Source organism: Trachinotus anak, unplaced genomic scaffold (genome assembly GCF_046630095.1).
Source record: "Trachinotus anak isolate AG129_WGS33_773 ecotype Australia unplaced genomic scaffold, CSIRO_AGI_Tana_v1 ptg000002l, whole genome shotgun sequence".
NCBI lineage: Eukaryota > Metazoa > Chordata > Actinopteri > Carangiformes > Carangidae > Trachinotus > Trachinotus anak.
Window position 1 is genome coordinate 9,032,606 of NW_027273853.1, and position 20,671 is coordinate 9,053,276.

The window sequence follows — 20,671 nt, forward strand, 5'->3', positions numbered from 1 at the left end:
CATAAAGGCACAAAGGCTCTGCCACTTACATCTAAAGCACAGACACCCTGAAGCTCAGCACACACTTAAAAAATACCAGAAAGTAAATGATGGTGTTTTTATAATACCTACCTTTGATATTCTTTATTCTGCATAATGTCTTATTGGGAAGCTTGTAGACGTTGAAAGATCACATCCTCCACTTGAGCATGTGGAATACAAATGATGCACTTTAAAGCTCCCAGGTTGTTTGGAAACAGGACATTACAATGAGACCATGTAATGATCTTTTCCCCCATTGAAAGCAGACTGGAGGTAGACATAAAACCAGCTATAGATCAATTCAAACCAGGCTTTCTGCCCAGCAGTAAATCAAGGAGCTGGAGACAGAGGAGCTGGGAATGGATAATGGTTGCGATGGCAGACGTACAGCTGACTAGAATGACTCCGCTGAGGATTGGATGAAGAATTAGAGGATGGTGGGAGGGGTCAGAGCAGAGCGACTGAAAGGTGGGTGGATCGGTGTCAGAAGGGTAATGGGGCAGCTGCTTGTTTGGTGGCAATGATCACCAATCAACGGACAAATAATGTGATCCTGTTGCCATGAAACAGAATAGTTAAGCCTCTTACAGGGAGCCTTTGTATTCAAGGACAGGGGATGTCAACAGAAGGCCAAACAAATTCATAGGCTTATTGACAGTCATCTTGAATGTAAGGTAATTCAGCATATTGTGATTTGAATACAGAATTTTATAGCAACTAGAATATATTTTCCTTCTGAAATATTTTACAATAAAATGATTAATAACTATATTTTATTGACAGTTTGAAACATGTTCTTTACATGACATTTCTGATTCAGTGTTTTTAAAAGCATGTTGCTTTTTTCAAACATCAGTGTGATTGCCTCTTATCACTAGGTGGCAGTAAAGTCAAGAGGGAAATCTGTCAAAAACAAAGTGATGAATCATCATTCAGTAGCTGAAGGTCATTGGGTCTTTGAGATTGTTGCTGCTGGGACTGAGAGTCATTTGTTTTGGTTGAAGTAATATAGACGTTATTCCAGCCGTCTGCAGAGCACTCATCCTTCATAAAACTCTCTTGGCTTCATTATGGAAAAGAAAAGACAAATCATCAACCCCAATTCATAAATATGTGGAGAGGCAATCCAGTTTTATCGCTGCAACCAATTCTGTGAAATATCTCCAAACAACTGTACGCTGGAAGAGGAATAGCGTACCTGAAAGAACAGAAGGAAGAGTCCTTGCCAGAGGGAGCGAGAGCATTTCCAAGACACCAGATACCAGACTTCCTCGCTTCCTGACACCATCATGGTGTGATAATGCACCAGATGGCGGGCTGCTCTCTCGCTATTACCCTGACAATATGACTGTAATGAAAGTGGAAGTGCCACAAGTGTGCGCCAAAAAAAGATGGAGCCCAACTGTTGTGTTCCATAAGGCCTTTCTATAGCTGCTTCGCACTAAGGAGAGTGAGGCAGGTGAAGGCATCCATCTTTACACAGCTTCTGTTCACTGTACCTCTCAAGAAGTAAGTGTTTGTATGGTGTACATGTTTGATTGTTCATTTGAGGTTTTGGAGGTTTGAAATTATTGGCACAAATATATTGTATTGTACTTTTAGAGCTTATATATTCCAACACATTCTCAAAGATTAAACTAGTGATTCCCAACCCCTTTGGTTTGTGACCCTTTATATACATATAAAGTGGGGTGTAGTTGTTTGGTTGTTTACTAGTTTTAAGTTCATCCCTCTAATCTTCTGACACACATGTGTATATACACACCGACATACAGTATAAACATAATGTTAATATACTCAACTTTTTTTTTGCAATAAAGACGCAAAATTGTTTCCATTTGGCACGATTGGTTAAGTTGAACTGAAACAGCTCACATCTCTATTGTCTGGTATAATTTTAAAGAATAATTTGTGGCTAAATTATGTTGCACTGAGCATTTCTGAATAACAGGGTTTTTATGAGTCATTGAATCTAACTCCATTGACAGCATCACTCGGTTGGATAGTTGACAATGACAGAAGAGTCTGAAAGCTGATGTTAAAGCAGATAATTATTTATTCATTCATTATATTTCCAGTAGCTTGAATTTCATACTTGCACTAAAAGGATCAACTTAAATAGAGACAAAGAAAGTATCTGTTAGTAGAAATCTGTTTCTTAAATACAAAACCCTTTGCAATACTGTCAGAAAAGAGCATCGTTTTGGCAGTGGATTGGGACTGTGTAGAACCAATACAAATCAGAGTAATATCATTCTGTGCATCAATTAATGTTGTCCCTACACCCTAAAGATGGTTGTACAATACCAAAGTTATAGAACTCGCTGACAAGCAAATCAGAAAACAATCAGAATTCAAATCAATATGCACTTTTCTGTGCAGTTAGTTACAGTACAATGTACATCGTGCACAGCAAGGAAAAAAAATGAATATAGATATTCTCTACAAGTAGTCTATATTTAATACAGTCCTATCAACAAATTAAACTGTATCATGCACAACAATGCCTCTCTAGGCTGCCTCATAAGCTGCTTGTCCCTGTACAATCAATTAAGGTATTTACACATTCAACAAATACTCTACACGTCTTTAAAAAAAAAACAAACAAAAAAAAAAAACTTGATGCAAGTTAAGAGTAAAGAAATCTTGATCCCATCCAAAGGCCCTCAAGTGTGGTTAGTACAAGTGAACAATTTTTGTCTAATGGGAATTGAATAATGTACTGTATCTGTATACACACACACACACACGCACACACACACACACACACACACACACACCTGTACACTCACAGATATCCATACATTCATACACTGCAGAAATACAATCAGGTACTGTACATACTGACTGCAGAGTTTATTTACCAGAAATGGTTTTAATGTTTTAGTCTGATCCATCGTGGCTGGGGAAGGTTCTTTAAAAAATGGTGACAGGAGTGTATGAATTATTCCTCCTTCCACAGGGTCTTCTTCTCAAGCTTATCTTATCCATCCTTGGATATGACTTCTGCAGTCCAACTACTGTCTCTGTTCCAGTCACTGAGCTCTGGAAAGAGACTTCAGAATTGGGTTGTGGTTTTACAGAAAAGGCACTACCTGCTGAAGGAGCACTGCGGGGCCTCAGACGAGAAGCTGTCACACCCCCAGCGTTTCCCACTGGCCCTCAGATCAAGCTCAATAAGAGGAGGTCACATGCAGGGCAAAGGTCACTTGACATGCCATGCAGCATTTCAGCTTCTTCCTTCATAGGTGCAGATGGGTCATTCAACAGAGTGGTGACAGATGAAGATGTGTCAATGCAAGCATGCTGTGTGCACTGCTCCCCGTGTTCAGTTTACAGATAGTTCACTTTATATTTATATTTTTATATATATATATATATATATATATATATATATATATATATATATATATATATATATATATATATATATATATATACACACATATATATATATATACATACACACACACTGTACACGATCTGCCTTGTGCGCTGTAAATGCATGATGGAATTACATGAATTAATTACATTATTAAATACAGATTCCTGTACAAACTTCTGTGTTGGAAAAAATACATGGAGTAATAGTAATTTACTGTAGACACTGATTACTATTTGAACATAGTAGATAATGTAATAACCAATAACAAAAACAAATATAGTTCAGACGAGCACTGCATAGTCCATGAGAGATTCCTGGTACAGCAGGAATGCAACACTGGTTAATATCGAAGTGTTAACTTATATATGGATCTAGGTAATATCAGGTATTTCATGCACTGTTAAAATCACATGACTGGTTGAGCTACATCCAATATATGGAAGGATTTCCAAGCCTCTCCATAAAGATTTCCAAGTGAAAACATAAATGTCTTTGATGAGTTGTGTGCATCTAATGTGTCATGTGTGGCACTGGGGATGGACGTGTGATCATAAAGCCATGCGGTGTGGGGGCAGCCCTCTAGAGAGAGATGTGGGGATCGAGCAGTCAGTGCAGCGCCTTATGCTGGTCTGTGAGGAATGATCGGCTACACAAATGAGTTCAAGGAGTTCATGGCATTAATAGGAGACGGGGCCTCCGAGCTCTCGTGGCCCTCAGCAGTGTCCCTGCTGCCACTCTTTCCGCTATACTGGCCGATAAACGAGCCATCCTCGTTGAACTGTCCGTCTCCTCCTTCCCCGTAGTCAACTAAACTGTCGTCACTGTCGTCTCTCTTAACCGTCCCATTAGACGGTGTGCGGCTCCCTTTTAATGGTTTATGGTCCTCATTGTCACTGAAGGAGAAAATAACATGCAGGTGTTACAGGTGAGATGATGTGAAAGATGCAACAAGGAGATTAGTGATCACTTTTTTAGATGGAGCACTGGACAGCCGATGGTTACTTTTACCACCACCCACTGTAAGTGCGGTAGGTCATGGTAAAGTTGTTTTGCTATTGGAATAAGTTGACATTACTTTTTAAACTAAACTCAGCAGCTTTCATTAATATGCAACAGTGAACATTTCTGCACACTGCCTAAGAAGCAAATCTGAATTTGGCTTGCTCCATGTCTAAAAAACGGTAGCTATGAATGATTAGTTGGTTTCCATCAGGCAACAGGGGAATAAAGCTCAAGCAATCATACCCTGTTCAAATTCCCCCTGAAACCAAAAATGAAGTGGCAAATGTATTGTTTGACAAAAACATTACTCCCCTCCCCCCACCGAAGACAGAGGTTGTGATGGAAAACAGAAAAATCCAAGGCAATGGTATGAGTAAAACTCGGAAAGCAAAGTTTCAGCCAAACACCCTCCAAAGCAAGCATGATAATAATCACAAATCGGCAAAATGCATGAAAATCTGCAAAGAAAGTTTTCTTTGGATATCAGAGAGTTGACGACATTCCACATCCATGAGTTGAATATCAATGGGATAAGATCAGAAAGCCATCATAATGCTGAAATGCTCTTAAATCTGAATATAATAGATAATAATCTATATGCAAAGTCATTTTCAGGAAAAAAAAAATAGCACAGTAAAGCTGCAGATTGATGACTTCAAAGATTTCTCTATCCACTGCACATGATGAAGGCTTTATGACCAAATATTAAACTTGATGACAGCCGTGAAAATCTGCAATGTGTATAGAGCGAGCATTTTTCTCCACAGTGACTCGACTACCCAGCTCACCCTCCTCACATGCTAGACTTGCGGAGCGATGACCCACGGACCCCTCCGCCCCCCACACACCATCATCACCCTTACCTTTCCTGAGACCTACACCCCTGGGTCAGGATGAGGAGATCCAGCTGAGATCCCGCAAAACACAGCAGTAACTCCTAGACATGATTGCACTATGCACACACTTTAAAAGATTTTATGTGAGTGTGGCACTTGGACAGGCATGAATGCCATGTACATGTACAAGTCTGAACTGACAGTACGCTCTCCTGCAGTCAAACAAGAACAGCTCAGATGAGTTTAGTTATGCCTTTATTGACATACTGTAGGGTTCCAGCTGAGCCTAATGAAACAGCATGGATATAAATTATACTCTCACAAAGGCACTATAATATTTGTACACTTTGCCTTGTGATTTATTGTCTACTGTGTTCTTTGATGTCCATAGGAGAAGATTCCTTGCAGTCTAATAGGCCCCTCTTCTTATCGTCCCAGACTATGATAGCTTTTATGATAGTTTACATTTTTCTTATTGTAAAAAAAATCCCATGAAAAGACAAAAACAAATAATGATTGAATTATACCAACAAGTGTTGATTGCATGTCCAAAGTCTGATAAATCTTATTCTTAACACACAGAGAAGCCACACTGTTGCACGGGGAGACATGTTCCTTCTTTTTGGGTACTGTAGTATATTTTTAGTTGATCCCCCCCATATACCGTCCTGCTGCTGTAAATACTTACAAGTGTAACAAATCTGCTGCTAAAAATAGTCCTAAACAAATACACTATTTACTCTTTTTATTACCAAAAACCACAGTCCCCAGATGTTTAAGGAAAGCTTTAAGAAAATGAAAGTTTATATTTATGTTTTTAAAGGTAGTGAGGTATTGAGAGACTGACTTGCACATTGTTGGTTTTGGTCTTTTCATTGAATTTTTTGACAATAATAAAAAGTAGAATATCACCAGCCTTATTCTATAAGAATTATTACTATTAAATACTGGCTTCTGGCCTTTTATAAACAGTACTGACTAGCTCTTATACACTCAGTGATGACTGCTTCCCCCAAACATGCTGATAATTTGATAAGAGATCCATATGCATCTATATACTGTATATCTATATATGACCAATAATTCCATTCAATACATTATTGCCTAGAGCAGATTTTCATATATCAGATCTTCACACCATGCATATCACATATTTTATATACTGTATATATCGATATGTATTTATCACAGCAAAAAATCCATAGAATAGATTTATGTATACATAATACAAAAAGGAATATAAAATATAAAAGCAAGACATCTTATAAATCGACTTATAAAAACAATGTTCAAAAATGCTAGCTATACAGAAGTAAAGTGCTTCATTTTTCTTTATTCTGCGTGCGATTGGAGAAGCAGCCTAAAAGGAGGATGCTAACAAGCATAGCTGGATAACTGCTGTAAGTTAGCAGGAATGATAGTTTCAGTGATTTTCAATCCTCTCGGGGTTGTGTATGTCAGTAGCAATACACTAGGCAAAGTGTTAATACTATATATACTGTACACACAATGTATTATGAGTAGCTTATTAGTTGGAATGGGATTTGATGCTTAGGGTCATTTTAAGATGTGATGCAAATGAATCTAGCTTATTATTTTTATTTTTTCCTGACTGTCTCATTTGAAGTTTTAAAACCCCTAAATCCCTTGAACCTGAAGAATCCTGCTTCTCAAATGACACCACAATGTCATATCAAGAACATACAATACAGAGTCCAACACAAGTAGCATCCAGGACGTCCCAAAACCCAGGAGAAAAAAAAAAAAAGAATCTTGTGCTTCACGGTGGAAGAAGTTCAAATAGGGGGGGGAAGGGGCACTTCTTCTTGTTTTGAATTTCTGTAACTGGTGATCCTTGGTCATTTATTGGTCAGCTGTTAGGGTTGAGAGGAGGGAGGGAGTGCAGAGCTCCAGCCCTGCTAGAGAGAGCAGATCTGGGCACAAAGCAGGGACGGGGCAGGGGTTGATGGGTAAAATTGGCTCTGGGGACTCCAGAGGCCAGAGCACTTTCTCTCACCTGTATTCCCCAAAAGTGCAGTCGTCTTCTTTCATGGGCTGGAACTCCGGGTCTGTGTGTGCGTCCTCCTTCTCTTTGACTGGTGAGAAAAGAGGAGTGAATTTAAACAAACCCGTGAGGACGAGCTCTGAAAGCTACGTCAAAGTATCTCTGCCACCACAAAAAAATATTTGTTTGCTTTCATGTTGAAACAAGAACATTTTCATGTTTTAAATAAAAATTGTGTTCTTACGACACACCTGTTTTAATAAGAAACTTGTAATGACAACATATCAATTTTTATATCACAAAATTAACACATCTCAATAAAATCTTATCTTGTTATTACAGAATAGATTGACGTCTAAGAAAGATTGATGTCTAAGACAAACTCTATATGTCGTTTTAATGAGAAAGGTTCTTTGCTTTAATTATCTTGTTTTAATGGAAAATATTTTTGTATATATTGATTTTGTGTGATAACAAGAAAGTTTCACCTGTTTGCAGTAAGAATGAGAAGAATCTGTCATTAACACATGAAAAATATTTTAGTATAACATAAGAAGTATGTGACTGAAACCATAAAATACCAATATGCTGCCGCAGATAGCTTCCTTTTTGTCTTAAATCTTTCATTAGTATACTTTCAGTTCAAAAACAAAACAAAATCTAATCATAAAATCCTATTAAATGTAATTGAATGCTGGCAAATGAAGAATTAATGCGTGCGTTTCTATATGAGTGTGTCCATGGTGGTGTTTGAGCGACTGCTCACCAGGGTATTTCCCTCCTTTATTCCTCTGGATGAAGCAGATAATGAGGAGGATCAGGATGAGCAGAGCGATGGCACACATGAGACCAATGAACCATCCCTGAGTGGCGATGTCCACCTGTCTGCTCGCCACAGCTGGCCAGAGGAGGAGAGGAACACTTCAAATTTATGGCTCGACTAGCTTTTCTCCATTGGAGAGAAAAGATAGAAAATAATTATCCACACTTTTGTGTTAAAACAAACACGTAACAAGTTTAATAAGACAGCGTTAAAGGTCTTTTAGCATTCTCTTAGTACTAGTTAGAGATTTCAGTTCATGATTGGACTGTGATTGCTTCTTGTTAAAAAGACAAGTTACATGTTAGACGAGTTAGAAATCTCCAAATTAAGCTAATGGTGATTTGAGCTCATTGAAACCACATTAGTGCTAAATGTAAGGAATCAATCTTTGTTTCACAAGTGCACACAAAGACAGGCACGGATACACACAAACATACACATACACATCACAACTACACAAACACATACATAGGTGGGTTCACTGGGTGGTATTAAGTTGGATATTGTAACACTTAACATATATTTAACTTCTACATTAGAACGAGATCCACTTTTCTAATTACCAAGTCTACAGGACTGACTTTGTTATGCTGAAATTGAACCATACAATCATGCACGCTGTCATACACTGTCTCTACATCACTACAGTACATGCCTTGCATACAGAGTGACCACAACACATCTGTTAAACCCATGTTTGACTGGGTTATAGTTACTCAACGCCACAAAGTGCTACACATTCTACACACGACACAGTGCAAGGCCAGGTCCAGCCAAGGTGGAGGCGACCGCCCAGGAACTGCCTCACCTGGTACCGTGACCAATAGCTCCTCAGAGTGGTGGAGCGGCTGGTCGTGGTGACCTTTGGCCACCAAACGCACCCTATAGGCGAGGCCCCCCTTTAAGCCTTTCAGCATAACGTTCTGAGAGCCGTTCACAAGCTCTTTCTGCCATTCCTCTTCACCTTCACCTGCAGGAGGGACGTTCATGAAGAGAGGTACGTTTGATGGAGCGAACACAACTTCAAATGGGCCATGGAGGTCATGACATCATGAGAACTAGTTGTTTGATAAGAAACATCTAGTGCCATTGCATTACACTACAGGTGGTGCTAACTATATTAGATCTAAACAGTTCAATAGTTATTTTAGTCTATGAATGAATTATTACAGAGGCCCTGAAAGTTCAACAATTTCACCAACTTGACAGCACATGTGCAGCTTTTAGAAAAAACATAGTGTATAATGAGAAAATGCAACCAATTAGAGAAACTCAACCATGTACAGAAATGCTTTGTGTCTAAAAGGACACAGTGGAAATTATGCACTTTTAATAGTCAGTGCATGCTTACAAAACAATAGAAGTTTCTAGGGGATGATAAAAAGTGATGAACACTATTTATTGTCAGCTGGAAACATGGAGTTGTGTTTCTACTTTCTGTTGTGTTTAGTGTTACCTCGTTGTTTTGCCAAAAAATGCAGCATTTTTAGCCATGCCACACAGCACAGCTCTACAGATGTCGGTCCACCACTTTGTTCCAGACTCAAAATATCTTAATATCTACTGGATAGACTACCAGTAAATTTTCTGCATTCTGGTGATCACGTGACTCTTCCTCTGGCAAAACCCTGAGATGATTCTCAATGAGGTGTCTTGAGAACTGTGGGGTGGATTGCCATTATATTATTATTGTTTGTATACACATTTATGTCCACTTCAGGATGAAGTATAACTTTAGTGATCCTCTGACTTTTCAGCTAGTGCCAGCCTCAGATCAAAATCTCAGTTTGTCCACAACTAAGACTAATGACAATCCCTTCAAACCTCAGCTTTGTTTGGTGCCCTATGGCAAATGTTAACATACTAACATGCTAAACTAGGATGGATATACAGTATATCTGCTAAACAATAGTAAGTTAGCATGGTCACTGTGAACATGTAAGCATGCTAATGTTAGCATTTAGCTCAAAGTAACAAAGTGCCTCAAGTATGGTTTTACTCTTTTTTTCTCAACGCTGCACATGTGTTGTAGAATTAGTGATGTTGTTCTCGTCATTCGTTTTGGTTTTATCTGTTTGCATGTGTTTTTTTAAGTTGAGCTCCCTGGGCCCCCGTCCATGTGATGTGGTGAGGAGCTAAATATGAAACGTATCTGACTGATGATCACAAGATTATGTTCCTGATAATGGCATTTTTTAAATTACTGGATGCATGATCATGATATTTCCCTAATTGAATTCATTAAGCAGTAGGTGTGAGAGAGCCATACTACAACAACATGGTGCTTGTCATCCTCACTGCAGGTGGATAAAAACAATGGTGAGCACTTCAAGTCAAAATCAATTGGCATAACAGGAATGTTTGTGCTGCTTTTTATGAAGTTTGTCTACATAAGCTCCAGTGAGATTGTCACGGGAATTACACGCAACTCTTGTCAATAAACAGCACTGGGTAATTAGCAATCCAATCATAGGCAGATTTGTTTATCACATCTGGGTCCACGTTGGCAAAAGCCAGCGGCAACGTGACTGCCAATATTTCTATTCACCTGCGCAAGCCACTAATGAAGTAGGGATCTCTTGCCACCTATGTGTAGAACTGACACAAATAAAGATGCCTTGCTTACTGTTTTGTACTACGTATTCTACATAAACGTTTTTCTCCGGGCCCCAGTACTCCCAACTGATCAGGGCCCCATCCTCTCCAACCGAGGAGCTAACGTTCCCAAAAGGACTCACAGGCCGCGCTGAGCACACAAGAGAAAAGACAGCCATCAAGATTGGTCTGTTGGTCAAAGGACAATCCAATAACTGGCAATTACATGCTTTGATTTAATTATAGTCTCATTATATGCTATTAGCATAACTGAATCTAGACCCTCATAGCCTTACACAATAGCAATTTCATATCAGGACACTATACCGACAAACAAAAGAATACACAAAGCTGATCATGTGACAAATCAGACAAATCAGACTGTACTATGGTCACAGCACTATCTGTACCCTCATGGGGCAGGAGGCATAGATGAGACCATGCTATGGAATGAGAGGTTTGGGTTTTTCCTGTAGGATACATGGAGAGGGGCAAAGATCGCACCACACACGAGACACACACACAGAGACACAAACAAACAAATTTCCACAGGCAGAGACACGACAGACGCGGAACTCATTATACACACTGCACACAGTTCACTGGCATGCCTAGCAAAGCCCTGCCATGCAGCGGGAAACATCACCAGAAGCCAACACGGCAGAAGTGAGAAAGGGTCAAAGTTGCCAAAGGCGCGTCAAGAAATGTAGCCAAGTGCTTTGAAAAGACTTGTGTAGTTTTATCACATGATTTTAAACAGGCACATGTCACATAGCAGCTTTATCTATGTGGCTTTGAATGTTCCCAGCTTTGAACTCAGTAGAGCATTTTGGTTTGGCAGCAGAATTTTAAAGAGGTGAGGGGAAACTGCTCAAACTGTGAGGAGTGCATGCTCGTGGCGGGATTTCCAAGCCGGGGTTTGGGCACAGAGAAACAACAGGACAGTGAGACATTCAGGTGGTCATGCTGTGTAAAGCAAGAGTGAATTAAATGTAAGATGATCGGTCTGAGGTTTCACAACAGCATGGGTCACCTTTTATAGCAATGCAACTGGATCATCCATGTCCATGTTCCACTCAACATGGACATGGATGAAGAACCAATGTATAACATGCTGTGTAAAATACTAACAAATAAAATAAAAATGCTATGGAATAATGTGCATTATACTGTACATTAAACAGTTCACATACACAAGTCACATTACAACAATCTGACTCAACATTAAGGTTACAACTAACAATCATTTTCATGATCACTTTAGCTCTTGATTATTTCTCATTATTTAACTGTTTGATCTATAAAACAAAGTAGTGAAAAATTCCCATCATCATTTTGCCCCAGGCTTTTAAACTGCTTGTTGTGTTTGCCTGGCAGTTAAAAAAACTACAAAATATTCGATATAAAAAAAATTATTTGTTTAAATTGTTGTCATCTTGTGGATTGATCCTTTCTGTGCCACTTTACAGAAAACAGCATTTCAGTGTTTGGAGGAATGCTTGTCTATGTAAATGAACACAGCAAGTCCATCCAAAATTACAACACAAGCCACAACTCTGGTCCATAACACCACGCCTCATTTATGTAATGGTTTTGGGTATCTGGCCTTCATTAAGTTTCACCAACATCTTTTTACAAAACACCCAATAGAAACCTACATTTTCAAGAGAAATATAAATAGCCTCAACAAAAAAAAAAAAACACATACAATATTTAAGCAAACTTTTTGATAAAAAAATTTCACCAAGTGCAATCTTTCATGCTAACTCCCTGATGGAGGTAAGACAGTCAAAAACGTTGAATAAAGTATGGTGTGCTGAAGAGCTCAGTGATGTGCTTTCATTTTGCTGGACTTGTGTAAATTGAACACATGATCTGTAGCTTGATTCAAAGTTTGGATAATCTTAGCGGAATTATATAATGATGACATTAATCATCTTAAATATTCCTCTAGCTTTCCAGCTGCAGAAACATGAATACTGTTTAGATCACTTTCTTGTAGTTGTCTACTTTTGTTGACTTACCTTCATCCATGATGGTGGACGCTTCCTGAGAAATGGCTGGGCCTGCTCCCCTGACTGTTTTCGCATTCAAATAAAACTTGTAGCGTGTGCTGTACTTGAGGTTGGGCAAAGTGACTGAGGTCTCATTGGCGAGCAGGGCCAGCTCCTCCACTGGGCCCAGCTCATTGGAGTTATTGACTACAGGGATGGAGGTCGGGTGACAAGAATAATGGGATGGAAGGGGGTGCAAGTTGGGAAGTAGTAAAGGTAAGTTGAATGGAAGTAAGAGGAGGAGGGGGGTCGTAGATGGGGTTGCAGTGTCAATAATGAGAAAGGTGGAAATGGAAGCATTTGGAGCACAGAGGTGTAGGGTTCAGGAACAGAAGATGGGAGTGACAAAAGTTGACTTGTTAATTTGTGTTGTTGTAATTTAGGCAAAATCACTTAGACTTTTAGACTATTCTAACCCTTCATCTTTATTCCTTTCTGTCTCATAATCTGACTTTGAACAGGATGGCAGTACAAGACATGAAAAAGAATGACAAACTACAAACTACATGACAGAAGGTGACATTAAACACTGGGCTCAGTGAGGCCCACTGCTATGATTCATTACTTTAAAAGCCTCACCTGGCTGATATTTGAGGGTGTAGCCAGTGATGCGTCCGTTACGATCATGAGGAGGACTCCATTCAAGGCTTAAAGAGTCCGGGTTTGAGTTGGTGACAACCAGGGAAGTAGGAGCCCCAGGCACTGTGTAAAAAAAACATAAATCATGAAACCTTACACAAGCTCATCGAAGTCAAGCTAAAGAAGGTTACACAATAATAAATATTTAAATGAATGATTGAAGAGATGCAGGACACAAGGATTTCAGGTTTCATGTAGATTGCAGAATGTAAATACTTAAGGTGCCCCTCCACTCAAAAAATATGTTTTGCTTATTGTCCCTTTACTCTGATGTTTGACCTTCACATAACATATAATTCAGAGACACCAGCAGCACACACACACACTCAGAACGGACTTTTCAGTGAAGTAGGATATTCTATCTAACACCTTACATCTAGCAATTCAACTTTTGAAATGGAAAATATTTGTATATTCATGGTTTCCGGATTTTTTTAATTAAAGAGAAGGAGAGGGTGGAGAGGGTGAGAGCAGAAGCAGATGTAATTTTAAGAATTTCTGACTAGGTTATTGGATAGAAATGATTATTCAAAGCAGGGTCTTTTTATATGTCTTCAATCATTTCTGGGGGGGATTTTTAATATATTAATAACTTACCATCAGATGCATTTTTAAAACAGAATTTTCTTGTCAGGTGTTTATCCATAACATCAGCTGTCACAGGGGTTTTATAACTGAAGCTTTGTTAAATGCTAAAATCTAACCTAACCCTCGAAGTTGTATTGTCAAACCGTGACCATATGATTTTCAACAGCCATCACTGAAGAGTTTGAGCCATAGATGGAAAATAATCCTCATTTTGTATTTGTTAACAATTCAGAATTGAATTAGTTAATTAATAAGTTAATTATCATTTTAATTTGAATCACCCAGAGTTTATCTCATCTGGAGCACATGGAGCCTACAGCAGAGTTAAGTATTAAATCAGCGATCCAAAGGCAAACAGACAAACAGACATAAAGGGTGTGGATTTCTTCTCTTACCTCCTTCAGGTGTCTCAAACTGCTGAGTGGGGCTTGGGGGGCCCTCTCCTTTGCCATTATAAACTCTTACATTGAAGGAGTAGAGACTGAAGGGGTGCAGACCAGGCAGCAGGCCGTGGCTGTGGTTCCCACTGAAGGTCAGGATCAGCTTCTCCATATGATAGGGGTTGTGTTTGTGGAGGCTGCGCTCTCTCCAGTAGTACACCTACAAGACACAGTTCCTATGCGGTGAGCACTGAGGGTGTCTGTGTGTGTTGCCGATGGCGGGATTGGTGTACACGCTACACTGCATGTGGTCTATTATACTGCACCTTGTATCCTTTGAGGTGTCCCCGGATTAATTTATGAGGCACAGGATCCCAGTGCACCTCCGCCAGAGTGCTGTTCAGCACCACAGCCTGGACATTTTCTGGAGCTGCTGCTGGCACTGCACAACAGACAAGGAACACAACAACAGCTGAATACAAAAGTAAACACACTGAGTAAATGTTACAAGTTACACAGCCGAATGCATCAATCCAGCCTCTTGCACACAGCATTTTTTTAACGCGTCGGTCTAACTCACAGTCCTCTCCTGAGAAGCCGTGGGCAATAGCAGGCTCTGGTCCATCTCCATGGTCGTTCACAGCCTGAACTTTTATTTCATATGGAACAAATGTGGGCGTTCCAGAAACAACAAACTTGGAGTTGTTGGCCACGGTCACTCTGGTCCACTCACTCTCCACTGCCTTCTGCCTCCACATTACTCTATAATGAAGCCCTGGACCATTAGACTGGAGGCCTGTCATCGGCTGCAGAACAGAAAGTTTTAAATGTAGCTTACCTTTGCAGTAAAGGTATGTTTTTATACTCTGTAAGACATGATTTTGTTGGCTGAGAATAAATGAGAAATTTTGAAAAGAACAAAGGAAAACTCAGAGGTTTCATGGTAGTCCCTGGACAACAGTAAATGCCTCAGGATTTAAATGGATGGTCTTGTACAACTCTATTACCTTCCATGAGATTACAAGATTGTCATGTTCCGTTCCAAATCCCTGAACACCTGCTGGGTTCTCGTCTGGAGCTGAAAAATATATTAATGAAGACAAAATGAAGCATTATCCAATGGAAAACCTTTCCCTGTGTGCTCACCTCAATGGACTCAATTGCTTCTGAAACGAGGCATTAATATGTTTACTCACAAAATAGCTTTGATTGTCAAGATGGAATTGTGTGTATTTAGAAACGGCACAATAAATCAGCCGAGTCTCTACCTGCAGGGTCTGTCTTGTACATCCTGGAAGGGAAGCTGGGGCGGCTGAAACCCACGCCGTTGAAGGCCAAAACTCTGAAGCTGTAGTGGACGTACGGGGACAGTTTGAGGTGCGCTGTTGTCCTTGCTCCAGGGACCTCAGTAAGATTATGCCAATGACCTCGGTGGTGCAATAAGTCTTCATACTGGATCAGAAATTCTGTGTAAAATACAAAAAGACAAGCACCATGCATAACTGAACACTTTCTACACGGTCTGACAGTATGTTTGCAAAACAGGAAGGAATACCCTCAGGGTTTATTTGGATACTGTATCTAAAAAAGCAAAAGCTTTCGCCAGAATATGTCTAAATATGCTACTTCCTGCAGAGCTGTGAGACGGTGTTCACAACATGATGACAATACTAACAGACAGTGAAGAAGTAACACATGCTGCACTAGTGGTTCTATGTTTAGTTTGTTGTTTTTATATAAGCTGTTAAAACTTGTCACCACTGAAAACCACTCAATCAAAACTACAAATTTTCTATAGCCTCCATTCAAGCCTGCAGGGGTGAGTCTTATTTTTCTCCAAAAGACAGATTTTTTCTTTCAGGACTTTTGCAGACTTAATTATTGATCACTGTGATTTTGTTCATATATCTCAACTCTCTGCTTGGGGGGGAAATGCAGAAATGTAATGAGTTAAAGCCCTACTCCAGCTATTTAGCCCTGCAGTTTCATAATGTGAGAAAATGCTCAAAATCAGAGATATCATGACTTTTACTGCCAGCATAGTAATTAAAAACACTGAATCCTACATTCAGCGGTAGAAGACATAATAAAACTGTTCATCTGCCGAGCAGTGATCCTCGTGACTGAACTTCATATGTGAAAATCAGCAGAGTGGCCCTTTAAAAACTGCTTCACTCATGATGGGTACAGCGCGTGTACACATTGAAACCCAAACAGAAAGACTCGCAGACAAAGCGGCTCCCACACACGCACACACACACACACACACACACACACACACACACACACACACACACACACACACACACACTTAAGACATACTCTGAATGGGACTGTTATGTTCATCCCCAGGGATCCAAGTGAGCTGAACACTCCTCTTTTTCTGGTCTGTCAGCTCCAGGTCAGTTGGGGGGTCGGGTCGCTCTGGGGGGAGATGCATCACAGGGAGAAACATTAACCCATTGTTCTGGGACGACATTCACACTGACTTCATATTACAGATACAGATTATGAAGGGTCCATGCCACGACAAGATGAAGCAAAAACAAAACAGGTTACATTAGTTTGTTTCCACAATAATACAATAATGATAAAGTGTGTTGGCAGAAGCAAGCGCACCTTTCAGTTACTCCGCTATTTCTTTACAAGTTCTATTTGCCCTGTGATACGCATGCTGCCACCACATCATGCATATGAAACGACTGATGCTCCATCTGAGCATCTTCCATAATCACTCTGCATGAAATCGAGTCTCAGGCTCACTAGAGAGTCTAAATTGATGCTCGTGTTTTGGAATTGCAGTGATAAAGTGAAATGCATGCTTTGAATAAATGATCGACGAGCAAATGGTGCATTTGAAAATATAATGGAAAGATGTTTGCTTTCTAAATTGTATTGTATTTCGCACTGAAGTATGAGAGGAAATTGCTCCCTCTTTGCCTAAATGTTTAATTTTTGCATCAGTGGTTTAATGCATTCAAAACTTACAAAAATGTAAAAACACACAATTACAAAAAAGTTGTGGAGAAAAAAAACACTTGAAAGAGAAACAAATCAGTGCTGGTGGATCAAAATTTAAAGAAAAAATTGAAAATGCTCAAAAAAAAAAACTGCATCTTCAGGCCACAACATGCTTCACTAAACAGTAACATCCAACGAACAACACAAGGCCGCGTCAACAGAGCACATCTGGATGCTCATGTGCACTGCAGGTTTACCGTAAACAACAGCTGGTGTTGGTGTAGCCTCTGCCGGGTGGGAGGGCAGGAGTGAAATAGTGAGTTTAGTGGTCAGTCAGCCATAAGAAAACAAGGAAGATTATCTGGCTTGCTAAGAAGGCAACAGTTAAATATTCATGCTGCTGACAGGATAGCTGATTAAATCCGCTCCAACCCTCTTAAGTAAACTCTCAGGCAATTAACCTTGGAGGGCTGAAAGGCAATCTGTTGTGTAAGTTACTGGACAGATTCACTTTTCTGGGAAGACCTGAGATGGAGAGAGGTTACACTTTAATCATTTGTGAGTTTGTTTTACCAGTCAGTGAAAAATAGCCTCTACAAAGCAGTACGTACCAACAACAGTGAGCTCGGCGCTGGCTGAATCATGGTCCAGAGTGGTGTTCATGATGCAGGTGTACATGCCCGCATCGCTCTCTGTCACATCAGTGATGGTGAGGCTGTCAGAGTCTACAATTAATCTGTCAGGAAGCAGTTCATACAAACAGGTCAACACCTCCGGGTTATATTTAATGTTAAAGTTATTTCACTTGTTTTACTGCCAGGCAGTCAAGCTGAGAATAAGCACCCAATCCAGTACAAGAGAAAAAACCTCCTTTTAAGAGGCAGAAACCTCGAGCAGAACCAGGCTCAGGGTGTGGGCGGCCATCTGCCTCGGCCAGTAAAATTTCATTTAGGGTAAGTGGGCTGAACAAATACTGACTAGATCCATTACATCTGATGCAGAATGACAGCAAACACGAGGCTAATGGTCTAAAATGTGAGATGTTTCCAGTCGTGAAAACAAGCTCTGACCTCTCATCATCAGGCAGCTCGCCATCATCTTTGAGCCAGGTCATGGTGGGGATGAGTGAGGGGTCGTGTTTCACCTTACACTCAAACACCACAGACCTGCCCCTCTGGACCACTTTGTACTCCGGCTGCTTCAGGATTCGGGTGGGCTCTGATGGGAGGGAAGGAGGGAGGTTAGGGACAGTCAAAACTGTCTGTATATATGTAGTCAAAACTGTCTGTATATATGTATATATATATATATATATATATATATATATATGCACACACACACTTGTGAAGTTGAGAAAAATATTTTTTACACAATGAGGTGATTTAGTGAAACAACATTTATTTATGTAGTATTTTGTTATGATGATGACGACAATGTTTACTTGCTCTTCAAGATGCTCCTGACTGACTTTGAGGGGGGACAAACTCTATATTTATGGATTTGGAGCTCAGCCAATCATACAAGGATCCTTACAGACGCTTTGTTGTTTCTACATTTACGTGGGTCTGGGTTAAACTACAATGGTGTATCGCTTTAAATTGCTGCCTCAAACAGCTGCAGGATGGTATTATCTCCTTTCGTAAAGGGAGGTCTAGTGCATCCTGTGCTAAAGGAGATAAGATAGGAAGAACTGAAGCTCCTTTCCTCAGCATTTAAAATAACTGGACCAGCTCTTATCATGGCTGCCACTTTCAGGTCATTTCACTCAGTTAGGAAACTTCCTAAGCAAAAAAGACTTTTAGACCACAGCCTAAATACAAAGCTGGAGGCAGCATCTTGTTAGCTTAGCTTAGCACAAAGACTAGAAACAGAGGGAAACAGCTAGTCTGGCTCTGCCCAAAAGATCACACCATCTGGACCTGTTTTTTCAGGTTTCTATGCCTTTAATGTGACAGGGACAGTGAGAGAGGGACAGGAAAGTTGGGAGAGATAGAGAGGATGACATGCAGCAAAGGGCCTGGGCTGGATAAGAAATAGGCCTAAATGTTATGCACTCTAACACTACCAGTATCTCTTAAGCTCACTGATCAACACTTTATATCTTGTGTGTTCAATCCATACAAAAAAAACTGTAAAAATGACAATGTGTAGTTTGACAGGTTATGATCCTCATTTAAGCAGAAGAATGTGATACGATCAATGGTCTCCAGAGCAGCTTCTGAGTGGACCTTGTGGTGAGATTCTTTTGTCAGTAGTTTTATTTATTAACATCATACTGTAATAACAACAACAGTCTGGTAGTTACTTGTATACACAAAAACATTCTCACCTTTGACCTCCAGGTAGACGTGATTCTCATAGATACCGAGGGAGTTTCTGGCCACGCACGTGTATTTGCCGCTGTTCTGGGCCTGAGCTATGCGAATCTCTAAAGTCCCGTTGTCATGCCGGGTGTAAGGGTCTCCATCCAGGGTGCTGGACCGACTATCTTTGAACCTGAGAGAGAGAGAGAGAGAGAGAGAGAGAGAGAGAGAGAGAGAGAGAGAGAGAGAGAGAGAGAGAGAGAGTGTACTCACTTTGAGTGTTTGAAGAAACACAGTATAACAGGTTCCTCTGTAAATAGCTCATTAACTCACCATGTAATTTGAGGGATGGGTGACCCAAAGGAGGCGCAGTCTATCAGGGCGGGGTGATTTTTGATGACCTGGTAGACTTTGTTGGCTGGTGTCAGCACTCTGGGAGGCTCCGCTGCAGTGAGGCAGCAGAAATTATTGACATGTTATTACACTCCGGAAATCAATGTAAATGGAAAATAGCATTCAAATACAAATGGATCTAGTGTAATGAGCTTACAGAGGACATTGACAAAGGCGTTGGACAGGAGGTAACCATAGTCATTGGAGACGTTACACTGATAGACGGCGCTGGATCCCATCTGTACAGCAGTGAAGATGGTGGTGTCGTCCTCCACCTTTCTGCTGAGATCATTAGGGGAATCTGTTTGTGGGTAACAGCAGGGGTGTCAGATGTAACTCTGGCTTTGTGAAGTTTAGTTCAACTCAATGCACGTGCAAAACAGATAACGTTTGATTTTTCCTTCCTTCATCTCACAGAGGAAGTGTCTCACACTTCAATTAAGCGTGAGTATAGGCGTGACTTTCCAAAATAATCAATGAATACAATTAGACATTGATGCACTCAGGCACTGTAAATATCAAACAACATTCATGCCTTGAGGACCTAATGCTATGCAATACCAAGGTATCTAAAATCTGTAAAAAATAAATAAATAAAAAAATAAAATCCCGTCTCAGATAATGGAATTAAATATCATACTCAGCTTGTATGAAAAATGAAAAAAAACACACACACTGGAAATCCA

The 20,671-nt window shown here is 40.1% G+C and overlaps 1 protein-coding gene across 5 annotated transcripts in view; it reads right to left on the reverse strand.

Annotated features, from left to right (window-relative positions):
- Nucleotides 1-2,059: 2,059 nt before the first annotated feature.
- The window catches only part of LOC139630582 (neuronal cell adhesion molecule-like), a 78,127-nt gene continuing 59,515 nt past the window's right edge, over nucleotides 2,060-20,671 (reverse strand). For 4 of the 5 annotated variants that reach the window (XM_071494202.1, XM_071494194.1, XM_071494186.1 and 1 more), the window contains 19 exons: nucleotides 20,143-20,286; nucleotides 19,926-20,037; nucleotides 19,619-19,785; nucleotides 18,360-18,507; nucleotides 17,901-18,025; nucleotides 17,547-17,576; nucleotides 16,651-16,752; nucleotides 15,597-15,794; nucleotides 15,336-15,406; nucleotides 14,909-15,134; nucleotides 14,655-14,770; nucleotides 14,344-14,548; nucleotides 13,301-13,423; nucleotides 12,692-12,868; nucleotides 10,699-10,818; nucleotides 8,881-9,042; nucleotides 8,016-8,147; nucleotides 7,262-7,340; nucleotides 2,060-4,299 (listed from right to left, as the gene is read on the reverse strand). In XM_071494202.1, the coding sequence (XP_071350303.1) occupies nucleotides 4,053-4,299; nucleotides 7,262-7,340; nucleotides 8,016-8,147; nucleotides 8,881-9,042; nucleotides 10,699-10,818; nucleotides 12,692-12,868; nucleotides 13,301-13,423; nucleotides 14,344-14,548; nucleotides 14,655-14,770; nucleotides 14,909-15,134; nucleotides 15,336-15,406; nucleotides 15,597-15,794; nucleotides 16,651-16,752; nucleotides 17,547-17,576; nucleotides 17,901-18,025; nucleotides 18,360-18,507; nucleotides 19,619-19,785; nucleotides 19,926-20,037; nucleotides 20,143-20,286 (2,684 nt within the window). In that variant the 3' untranslated portion in view covers nucleotides 2,060-4,052. The remainder of the gene's footprint in view (nucleotides 4,300-7,261; nucleotides 7,341-8,015; nucleotides 8,148-8,880; nucleotides 9,043-10,698; nucleotides 10,819-12,691; nucleotides 12,869-13,300; nucleotides 13,424-14,343; nucleotides 14,549-14,654; nucleotides 14,771-14,908; nucleotides 15,135-15,335; nucleotides 15,407-15,596; nucleotides 15,795-16,650; nucleotides 16,753-17,546; nucleotides 17,577-17,900; nucleotides 18,026-18,359; nucleotides 18,508-19,618; nucleotides 19,786-19,925; nucleotides 20,038-20,142; nucleotides 20,287-20,671) is intronic. The other variant, XM_071494214.1, reaches the window with a different exon arrangement.